We start from the raw sequence: 12,192 nt of genomic DNA, 5'->3' as shown, positions 1-12,192 counted from the left end.
AACTGTCCCGTAGTATAATCATGTTTTCAGTACGAGACAGTTGTCTTGCAGCGAGGCAGGGACTCCTAGCATCGTACATAAGTATGATGCTAGGAGCCCGGCTCCCTGCACTGTGTTCGGTCCGGGACTTGCGGCCGAAATACGTCCGTCAATTACGGACGTAATTAGTGTGTGTGCACATACCCTAACAATGGCCGTCTATTGAAGCCTTGGATGGTCTCCCGCAGAGATCTGATGACATCACTAAACACTCATGGATGGGGCCGCCTTGTGATGGTTCTGTACATGACATCACATTATGATAAGGGGCTGCCAAAACCATAACAGGAGAGATCACACAGTAACTTATAGGGGGGGGGGGGCTCCTAAAATATATATGAACTTATTTGGTATTCTATATTTTACAATATAATTTAATATAACTTTATTAAAAATGAGCTTCATAATAATCAGTATTTTATAAACGGATATTTAGCATTTTTTTTTTTTTATTAGAATTTTGTATTTATCAAAAATTTGTTTTAAAAAATTAAAGATGGCTACCAATAAATTTCAGTGGTCCTCAAATTTCAGTTAGAAGTTTTCCACCATGAGAATAGATAACTTGTACTTTATACCCGGTAATTCCCTCATTGTTCTTTGTAGTGATTCCTAATTGTATAACGAATGGACAAAACCCAAATTTTCAGCTGAAGGGTCCGTAAATGATGGAGATATAACGCGGGTTCCCAGGAGACGGATACGCTTCGTAAAAATCACACCGCTTGTCCGACCTGGAACCCGCAGTACATTCCGTCCGAAAAAAAACCACGTCCCTACTTACCCCCTCCTTCTTCTCCGAGCATAGTCCGGCCTCCTACGATGACATTGCAGGCCATGTGACGCTGCCGCCTGTGATTGGCTGCACCGGTCACATGGGATGATACGTCATCCTAGGAGGCCAGGCTGCAAGAAGGAGGAGGAGCGTCCTGGGTAAGAATGATTTTTTGTTTTTTTTTAAAGTTTTATTTTCTGTAGCTGCGATTTTTGCAACGTAATTGCTGCGAAAACGCAGCAAAAGTCGCAACACTTTGCTTTCTGTAGCGGGATTTGCAACCCCAGTGATTTCAATAGGGAAAACTCGCAACGGGAAAATCAACAAAAACGCTGCATAAATTGAAATTCTGAGGAATTTAAAGTCCGCACCGCAGGTCAATTTATTAACGTTTTTCCCGCAGCGTGGGCGTGACATTTTCTTAATCTCATCCACTTTGCTGCTACTGGAAACGGCACACAATTCCGTTGCGGAAATTCTGCAGCACTCGCGCTACGAGGGAACCCGGCCTAATGATCTCCAGTGTTTTGGACAATCGTTGGTTTCTTTGTGACCAGTCGGTCGGTTCCTACTAATAAAAGGACATTGGGAACCTGATGAGTCAATTGTGTCGACACCTAAAAGTGGTAAAGCGTTGTGTAGGAATTATAAGAAATCATCATGATGATAATTCGTTACCCGTGTATGTGTGTGTATATTTTATATCACATTTTTTTGTTATCTTAAATTTTCATTCTTTTTTAGAATCTAAAATGACAACCTCTCCATGGCGGCTATACGCTCTCCCTACGCTTGTATGGTTTCTTCCGGCCTCCATTTTTTTTCCCCTCTCTCACTCCAAAATCATGCTGGTTGTCGACTTCCTGACATGGTTGTGTGTCTGAGATGGGGTCCGTTCACACTTTGAGGTCATATTGCAGTTTCGTCGTGAAACCGAAATGTAGCACCATGTGAAGAGACCCATAAAAAGATTAGATTATGAGCCCCCATTCAGATCGTGCTGCCAAATATGTTTGGATTATTTATTTATTTTTATTTTTTTACTTTTATCAATTTTTTTTTTTTTCATTTATTTGACATATAAAATATTGACACTAATTACCTAAGATTAGCTTTTTTAGTGTTTTTTTTTTGTTTTATTTTTTATTTTTATTTTTTTATTCTGTTATTTTTAGATTATTATTTTTACATTTTTAGAATAACAAGTGCGACCTTGGGCTATACAAATATTACCATTTTTTTTTTTTCAATTGGAATTTAAAATATATACAAAATCTTTGCACTCCTATACATTGAGTGCGGGAGTTTCCTCCTGGCCAATCCCTGGGCAACATAACCCTCTGTATGTCAAACAGTGTGATACGTGTTGGCCTGTTGTTGAAGGTATATGTTGGGAGTCCTCTTGATGTTCGCCTCTGACGGAAGGCCAAAACACAATATAAAGAGGGCCTAAGGGATCAGATTTTGCGTTTTTGTTCAAATATTTTGCCGCCGTTTTCACAAAAACATAAGGCTGAGTCATGCGGAGACATCTTTTTAAGTGACGCAGGTGCAGTGTTCCTCTGTGTAAGGTCTAATTCAGATGACCGTAATGCTTCCGCAATTATAGTATTTGTGTTCTAGCTGCAAGGCCCAGATTCTCCGCGGTTCAAGTGAACCGAACTTAGATCACAATCGGACTGTTACGGTTTTGTTCACTTGAACCATCGGGAGTCCAGATCTTGTGGCCATAATATGAATAATAAAATGTGGCCGCCCAACGCTCATCTGAATAGGGCCTAAGTATGTATCGGGCTCCATGCACATGACCGTGCCCGTAATTACGGGCACGGCCGGCCGCGGACAACCGGGCCATGCTCCCATTATAAAGTACGGCGCATGGTCGGTAAAATAAATAAATCGGACATTGTTTTTTTCGGCAGGTTTCTACGGCACAGACCCCCTCCCACAAATATACGGGTAGGTGTCAGTCGGCCATAGAAACAAATGCGATTTTACGGTCTGTGCGCCTGGGGCCTAAGCATGATCGGGGACCCCAGGTCAAATATCTGCTCAGGGGCCCACAGGACTTTCTTTACGCCCCTGGGTGTGAAAACCTGGTTGACTAAATGTTTTTGTAATTATTTTGTGCCACCCCCGAAGTAAATGAGAGCGGCAATGTCCAATATTGTGTGTACCAGAGTGATGGAAAAACTGCCGAGGTAGCAAAAAGATGACTGCAGTGAAAATCCCGACCGTCGGCTCCGATAACCGGGCTCCGTTCCCATTCACTTCCTGTTTTCTCCACATTCCTCGGCAGAACACCGCACACGACAGCTCAGCACTTCTCGGAAATATCAAGGAAATGAACTTAAAACCCAAAATCCCTGCGCATATTTTTATTGGCTTAAACTTATGACTCTCTAGTCACCGCCGTAAACATTGTATGTTAGCAAGAGGGGGGGGGGGTTGTTGACACTACAATAAAAAAGTCTTGGATCCTATAACATCTGTTGCAAGCAAAATCGTTCATCGGTAACATCTGCGCTGAAGTTTTAGTTTTTTATTTTCTGTTTGCTTCACTTGGGATCTGGATTTGAGTCGACCAGGGCAGAATCCGAGTGGAGTGACCCGGTCTCTTCCAAGACACCCCAAACTTGCTTAGGCAAATTGGCCCTAATCTGGGACGTTGGTGCCCCCAGTGGATGGTTCTATATATGACTAGAAAATATGGCCTGCTGCCAAGGTCGTGTGTACCATAGAAGTAGCACTTGCAGGTACTTTGAGGGCCCAGCCCAGGCTCACCCTACCCCAGTCAGAAGGTAATGGTGTCCATACAAGAAAAGGGGTAAGGGGGCAACAAGCTCTGGGCCCATCTGTCATGGGATGTTGTACATGATGGTATAAAGCATTACCAGCAAGTGGTCCCTTTTTTTGATTTTGCTATGGGGCCCCTATTACTTTGTGTATGTGAGTTTGTGCTGCCACCAGAGAGCACAGGCCGACACACATAAGATGATCATCCAACCGACGACTATCCGATTGGTCCAGGGTAATAATATGGGGGCCCTCCTGGTAAATGTTCACACATCACATCCCGGTTTCCAAAGATGGTGAATGTTCATTCCCTTCCTTTCAAGGAGATAAGGACCTCTGGGGTTGTTTTCCTCAAATATATTTTTTTGGAAGGGGGGGCTGGGCCTTGGGGGGAAGAAGGGCTCCCGAAGATTCCCCTTCCTTCATAATGGTAGCTGCCTATATGCTATATATACACCCCTTAGTTACCCTAATAACATGCTTGTTTGGCTTGCCTAATATAGTTTCAATGGAGTAGAGGAGATAAGCGGCTGTCAGGTAGCTCTTGTGCTGCTGATCTCCGACAGAAAAATAACCAATCCAGATTGGAGGTGGCTTCTCCTGACACAACTGTAATGTCTCTGACCAGATTATTACAAAGCAATAGACCAGGATACAATGAATGATGGGTGAATGTGTTAATAGAAGATGTAAATGACATTTTGTACGGAAATTAAATTGTCGCCAATAAACTGTTTAAAAAGTGAGAGGCGGATTATGAAGGTAAAATTGACTGCATCGGCCAAAATTTGGGCACGTTTTAATAACCGTGGCATACGTCGCAGCCTTCCGTCAACGGAAATCTACGTAATGTGAACAAAGCCTAAAACGTGTCAGTCTTGAGTGCAGTCTGTTTAGCTGGTAGATCATTTAAAATTGTAGCAAAAGCTGAGCTGTTCCTATTCTGACAGCAAGCAGAGATCTAAATACCATAAATGGTAAATATTAGAAAGTTGCAGAACTTTTCATTGTACAATGATTGTTTCATTTACATAACAGGGAACCTCCCTTTATAACTAGATCCCTGTGGAAAGCATTGACAATACATTGCACACATGTGATCGTCTGCATGCAGAGCCCTCCACTGTGCTGAGCTCTGCTACCTCTGTGCTGAGCTCTGCTACCTCTGTGCAGGGTGAGGACAGTCCAGTGCCAGGCAGATCCAGTGCAGGTTTTCTCTCACACAGCCAGGATCCTTGTTTGCATATGAGAGGGTGATGACATGTTTGCTGCATCATTCTGTGGGAGTGTTCAGAGATGTGAATGGCAAAACCCATAGACCTGGAAATCCCGCAGTCCAGGCAGAGGAGAGTTCAGAGCTGGAGGACACCGGCAGAGGCTCTACAAGGGATCACAGGGCTCTGCACACTTCTCTACAGAGCACTGGATACATTATATCAAGAGCAGAACTCCGTACACAGCCCTGGATACATTGAATCAAGAGCAGAACTCCATACAGCGCATTGGATACATTGTATCAGGATCAGACCTCACTGGATACATTGTATCAAGCATAGAACTCCATACAGAGCATTGGATACATTGTATCAGGATCAGACCTCACTGGATACATTGTATCAAGCATAGAACTCCATACAGCGCATTGGATACATTGTATCAGGATCAGACCTCACTGGATACATTGTATCAAGCATAGAACTCCATACAGCGCATTGGATACATTGTATCAGGATCAGACCTCACTGGATACATTGTGTAAACAGGATCCCAGCACTGAAGATCCATAGAAGTGGAGACATTGTATCAAGATCACAACTGAATCAACAGAGGATCACAGCACAGAAGATACAATTCCCCTCATAGCTGTGGTTGCACAAGATCCCAATACAGCAGTGGATACATCACAGCCAGATCACTACTCCCTCCAGACCAGAGGATACTTTATATCAGCACAGAGGATATTACTAGCCTACAAGAACCTGGCAGGGGATACAAAGTCACAGCACAGAAGATCATAAGGATAGGCTGTCACAGTGACCTGCACAGAGGATAGCTGGATTCTGCAGTCAGAATAGGGGGTCAAGGCTCCGAAAACCCCCCCTCAACCTGGGAGGGTCCTCGATCAGCCCTGCTGTCCCAGGCTGAGCTCTACCCCATAGAGATGCTGAACTGACAAGCAGCCCCATGATTTTCCTAATGTTGCTGGAGCCTCATCATGACAAAACCAGCACCCCAGAAAAGATGTTCGATGGCTCCAGGAAGATGAGAAGTCTCTGGGATGGGGTGAAGCTAGAGGTGGCCGCGGACCGCAGTCCTGTAGTCCTCAGCAGTTTCACTCAGTTAGACCCTGATCTGCCCCCCTTGGAGGTGAGAGTCTCTATTTACTTGACCCCTTTCTGCTTTAAAAGCCATTTACATGGAGCGATAATAAATAACGGTTATAATTGCGCTCACAATACAATACCTCTGTTTACACGTATCAAGGTTCTGCAATAAGTCGTATAATTTATTCGCCGATTATCACAGACGTCATTTGCATTGGACAATAATCGCTCCCTGTAAATGCTTATCCAATCTTATGTAAATAAAGTTTTAATTGTCATTAGAGTGAAAAGTTCTGCCACTTTCTAATATACTTTTGTGTTTCACTTATTCACGATTTTCAATACCTCTGCTTGCGGTCAGTGAATGGTAACTATATCTTACATTCATAATCTGAAAACCTGTCCTGACTAAGCGGATGGATTTGTTACCTGTATTGGTGTTGGAAGTCCTCTGTCAGCCAAACACTGCAGCAGTATGTTCCTGTCTCTAGACTTACGAATTACCGTGAAATCGCCGCAAAACATGGCGGTTTTTGTGCAAAACTGCAACATTTTGCCGTGATTTCATGTTAATCACTGCAGTAAATCACGATTTGACCGGCACCGACACATCACAGAAAAATGTGAGTAGGGTTTCTCGGCCTCTGAAGATAAACTATTCACTGACTGCAATCGGAGATCGTGATAAAATGAAATGCTCAGTATATCATTATTGAATTATCAACTTTGGCTGATTTTCACTGATGTAGGATCTGCACTTTGCACCTTTTTGTTGTCTTTTTGTATGTCGGTTACTATCGGCCACAAACTATTTTTTTGGCGAAGGGTTAAACGTGTGCGCCAGCCTGCATGGTTTGTCTTGGCACAGATGCCCAGAGGTGAGCGAGTTAAAGTGTGGTGGCAGATGGAATTTTAATCATCAGCGGATTACGGTAGATGGAAAAACCACATCAAGTTCACATGCGCCGGTTTATTGGGTAAAGTTTTTACATCCAAAGGATCTGAACTGTGAAAGGGTTAGATGATCAAAGAGAGGAGGGAACCGGTCCGGGGACGGTGCCAAGAGAAGGGGGGCACTGGTGTTCCTATTTCCATGATAATGCTGCGGAATACAGTAATGGATGCAGCATCGCTCTCCGCCGGTATCGGGGGTTTGTCGTGACACCTGGACATTGTCATGTAAATCGCTGACTGTATGTACGCGTGTGGAGCCTGGGAATACTGGGTATAGTGAACAGGTGAGCCAAAAACATCCTGTAGGGGTAAGGCCGCACGGCATTGATACGACTGAAAAACCCACAGGCACGCTGTTTGGCGCGGTTGTCAAACTGCTGGATACGGCTGCACGGTGTTGCACTGGTTACCTGCAAAATTGTGCGCCCTAAATAGACCCTCATGGCTGCACGACTTTGCGGGTAACCAGTGCAACTCAGCGCGGCCATTAACTAGCATTTTGGCACCCCCACCGTATAGGGGGTCATCGCGGTTTTCGTCAGCATCGTGGCCGGGTGAACGCGGCTCCGTGGTGCTTTACCCGCAGGCCGAATTCAGACGACAGAGTGCAAACTCGGACGTGAAAAAGGGCAGTTTTTCACATCCGAGTTGCCCCCATGCGGGGCCCGTTTTTACGGATCCCTTATAGACTTGAGTCTATGGAGGGATCGTGAAAACGGATGAAAATAGGACATGTTCTATTCTTCAATGGACCCTTTATACGCTCCGTTAAAACGACGGTGTGAACGGCCCCATTGAAATGCGTCCGTGTGAATAAGCCCTAAGGGTTCATTCACACGTTGAGCTGCGGTTAGAACCGCATGTGTTTTTGCTGCCATTTGATGCGGTATCTGTGAAAAACGCAACCGTAGCTAAAAACGCACCAAAAAAAAAAAAGTCAAAACGCGTGCGGTTCTACCCGCAACGTGTGAATGGATGAGATGGCCATTACAGCTCCCACCGTGGTTGTCACGCAGATCCCTGAACGTTAAATCACTTCTGCAACATTCTGGGCGCAGCGATAAGACGGAACTAGATAGATTCGCCCCTCACAAGTCTGGAAAAGCTGGGTGGTGACCCCTGTGCGAGCTGTCGCGGCGGCCATATTGATTGTCATCCAGCTTTTCCTACAAGCGGAAACCGCTGATACCCCATGGGAATCTTTTTGGTTGTTCGGTTTGAGCTAAAATGGGCCTCTGCTTCAAGTTCCTTCCTCAGGATCTTCCAAAAACAATAGACGTACCGGATTTAACCCCTTGTGTCAGCCATACACACGGACGTCCAGCCAGAGGTGTAACTGGAAGCTACTGGCTCCCAATGCAAAAGCTGTACCAGGGCCAGCCAACTACCATGTACCATTTATAATATTGGTGTCTTTTGTGCCCCGCAAGGCTCGTTGCGACTGCTTTCTCTGCACCCCCTATTGCTATAGTTTTGGCTTCGATCAGCGGCGCCGTCTGATAAGCATCTAAATTCTCTGTACAGTCATGGCCGGCTTTAAACTCCGTCCCCACGGTGAAATGTTTCCATTGTAGCCCCTGGACATTGAGGGTTTGTCGATTTCCAGCCGAGATAAAAGCCGGAGACCCTTCCCCTCTATCTTCTAGTTGTCTTAAGGTTCCCTGAGGGGGTTTTGTTTCATCTTAATTATTTCCGTGGTTTAATGACAGTATTTTGTTGTTGTGAGGATGGAGAGATGCCATCGGGCTGACATGGCCGTGTCCGCGACTATTCCACTCCTACTGTGTGGATAATGCCAGACTTCACGTGATGAGCCGCACCGAGCAAGTCAGCACAGCGGAGAATTCCAGCAATGAGAAGGATGCTGAGGCGACAACTACGTGTTTATAGGACGGCCAAGCCGAGCAATGAGAGCGTGTATATAGATATAATACAATCACTACATATAATACAATCCCTTCATCCGGCATCAATGGAACCTGATAAGTTCTAGATTATCAAATGTTCTGGATTATCAAACAGTCGTAAACTTAGGGAACCTACAAGATTAAAGTGTAACTATGAATTTTGCAGCCATTACTTTGATAAGCGCTGGGAACAAGCGCCGGATTCTGGATTATCAAATGCCGGATTGAAGGAATTTCACTGTAGACTGAATAGCAGGTCTGTTGGGGGTTATACACCCCCTGCTGTACTGTATTACTACAGAGATTTGCCATTCTGGACTCTAGGTCAGTGGATGACCACTGTTGTAGGTGCCATTTTTTTTAATTTTTTTACCCAGGTTTTTTATAGATACCAGAGGACAATAGCTTGCAGCGCGCTTGCTTTTATGCATTCACTTTAATCACCGTTTATCATCGCCTATTTGTTAGTGTCAAAAAAATTCTTTTTACATCTCTGATCGGCTCGGGACTCTGTAAATAATTCTGTATAAACTACAATTACCCGAGAATCCCGGTGCCTGAGGAATGAGATTGTAAATGGGAAGATAGCGGCAAGATCACTTCAAAGGCGCAGAAGACGTCTTATGTCGTGTGATCAGGGAGAGGGGAGATTCAGGAAAGTTGAATGATTTGACGCTGGAGAGAAGGAGACCATGATATCCACATGGAAGGATGGAGCGTGTGAAGGCGGCATACACATTAGAGGCCGAGCCAGGCGCGTTTGTCTAGGCGGGGTCAGGAGGAATAGCTGCCGGCCAAGCGCGCATGTGTATGGGTGGTTGGGAGGGATAGCTCTCGGCCAAGTCAAACAATCATGTGTATGAGGCGTCGGGAGGAATGACTGGCGGCAGAGACAAGCGTGCATGTGTATGAGGCGTCGGGAGGAATGACTGGCGGCAGAGACAAGCGTGCATGTGTATGAGGGGTCGGGAGGAATAGCTGCAGGCTGAGCCAAATGCGCATGTGTATGAGGGGTCGGGAGGGACGACCGGCGGCAGAGACGAGCGTGCATGTGTATGAGGGGTCGGGAGGAATAGCTGCAGGCTGAGCCAAATGCGCATGTGTATGAGGGGTCGGGAGGAACGACTGGCGGCAGAGACAAGCGTGCATGTGTATGAGAGGTCGGGAGGAATAGCTGTCAGCTGGGCCAAGCGAGCATGTGTATGAGGGGTCAGGAGGAACGACTGGCGGCAGAGACAAGCGCGCATGTGTATGAGGGGTTGGGAGGGATCGCTCTTGGCCGAGCCAAACGCGCATGTGTATAAGGGGTTGGGAGGAATGACTGGCGACCGAACCAAGCACGCATGTGTATGAGGGTCGGGAGGGATCGTTCTCGGCCGAGCCAAAGGCTCGTGTATGAGTGGTTGGGAGGAATAGCTGTCAGCCGAGCCAAGTGCGTATGGGGGGTCAGGAGGAATAGCTGTCGGCCCGAGCCAAGTGTGCATGTATCTGGGGGGTCTGAGGAACAGCTGTCGGCAGGACGAGCATTTGGCCGGCAGCTGTCTAAGGTGTACGGCCACCTTTAATACTTAGCAACTGCTGTGCGCCTGGTAAAGTCCGTGTACACATAACCAGAGGGCTCGTTACCATCGCAAACTTCCCACGTAAGTATCAACTCTGGTTATCAAAATGGACAATAATTATATAAATCGAGATTAATCAGTGTATAATAAAGTTTTGCGACTTTGTTTCCATTCCAAACCATATTCAAGATCTCTGCTTGCTGTCAGTGAATTAGAACATTGTTGTTTTTGGCTGGAATCCTGTCCTGACCTAATACAGCTGTAGTTGTAGGGTGCACAGATAGCAATCACAAGCCGGCGTCCTGCCCTGGACTCCAGCCTGATAACTCTTACTACAGAGAGACTTTGTAAAAAAGGCATTGCGGCAGTCAGGGTATGGATGGAAACCATATTGTTCCCGTTCGCTGATAGCAAGTAGAGATCTTGAAAATGGTGAAAATCTGAAATACAAAGTATCTTAATGTTGCAGAACTTTTCTTTATGCAATAAGTAAACTTTTATTTTCACAAGGCCGAGCCCTTTAGTCCATCAGGAGCAGCACTACAGAGTTGGGCTATGTTCACACCATATTGGGTGTATAGGGCATCCTTTTGGCATACGTCCGGCTGGTCTGCATTGGCACACCTATATTAAAACTCTATTGGAAAGTGCAGTTTACGATGCCTTCCAATATGAGGTCACCCTGCAAAAAAAGTATTCCGCGTAATATACGGTTTTTTTTCTTCATACTATGGGAATCATTAGTATAGAGCACAGTCCATTATAGCATAAAAAACAGCGGCAAAGGAAATGTCACCGGTATCCCCCAAAAAATTGCTCAACAACAAAACAGCCAGAGCGTGACTTTTCTGCTACTACTGCGTTTGGCGGTTTTGGTATCGGCGAGCTGAGAAGCTGTGATTGCTTTCTCCCTAAAGGAATCCCATTAAAAGGATCAAGTAAATCCTAGGCCGCAGGCGTCGCACAGCTGTGTTAATAATGTACACAACATGGAGGTCGCTGTGCAGTGAGGGTGGAGTGCGGCCTGGCATCTATAGGTGTGCACTATATACTGTATGACTGGATTTTATGTAGTGTGTGTGTGTGTGTGTGTGTGTGTGTGTGTGTGTGTGTGTGTGTGTGTGTATACTTAGATTTTACACCCCCAAAGGGTTAACATTTTTTGGTAAGCAGAAGGGGCTCTTGTTTATACTCCGTAGAGTTCAAAGGGAGGGGATAGAGATTGTGGTTGCCCCCTTCCCTTAACCCTCTTACCCACCCCCTACAAATCACATGGCCCCGTTAATACTTTGCAGATGCTGCCTCCTCTCCTCACGACATTCCTCCGCATCCTTTCTCTCTCCGGGATACAGGGAGAGCAGAGGCCGCACTGCTGACTATGGGGTTTCTGAAAGTTTGAGAAGTTTCACTGGCCGTTTTTTAGAAGCCGGGATAGAAATGTATAAAACATCTGTAGCATGCAATGACCGGGTAGAAGAAAATTGCTTATATAGCAATTCCTGAATACAACATAGCAGCCGGAGAAGTTTTAACCCCCATTAACACCGATCCCGAGTATCTTTCAGCAGTCCATAGACCACCATTTGCGGTGTAGGGTATAGATTATTGTATAAAAGGATATAGCCTGCAAAGAACCCGCAGGGAATGCAAAAATCTCTCATTCTGGATTGTTCTTGTAATTTACAGGAGCTTATTATTTAAAGGGGGTCTCGGCTTTGGACAATCCCTGCTTGTTAGAAGGGTTCCTTGACCATGTACTTATCACAAAGTGTCTCCTTGCTGCGACCCCCAGTGATCGTCCGTGATCTGTGGGGAAACCTAGCAGTAAGTGTTCA

General features: G+C 45.6%; 1 protein-coding gene across 17 annotated transcripts in view; it reads left to right on the top strand.

Moving 5' to 3' along the window:
* Positions 1-12,192, top strand: part of RALGDS (ral guanine nucleotide dissociation stimulator) — a 147,357-nt gene that overhangs the window by 104,942 nt on the left and 30,223 nt on the right. For 6 of the 17 annotated variants that reach the window (XM_075834730.1, XM_075834716.1, XM_075834727.1 and 3 more), the window contains exon 1: positions 4,934-5,977. The exons of the other annotated variants lie outside the window; for them this stretch is intronic. In XM_075834730.1, the coding sequence (XP_075690845.1) occupies positions 5,795-5,977 (183 nt within the window). In that variant the 5' untranslated portion in view covers positions 4,934-5,794. Of the gene's footprint in view, positions 1-4,933; positions 5,978-12,192 lie in introns of those variants that run through there. 17 annotated transcript variants of the gene reach the window in all.

This window comes from Rhinoderma darwinii, chromosome 8 (assembly GCF_050947455.1).
Source record: "Rhinoderma darwinii isolate aRhiDar2 chromosome 8, aRhiDar2.hap1, whole genome shotgun sequence".
In the NCBI taxonomy this organism is placed as follows: Eukaryota; Metazoa; Chordata; class Amphibia; order Anura; family Rhinodermatidae; genus Rhinoderma; species Rhinoderma darwinii.
Note: the sequence above shows the minus strand (reverse complement) of the source record. Positions and strands in the feature narration are given on the sequence as shown.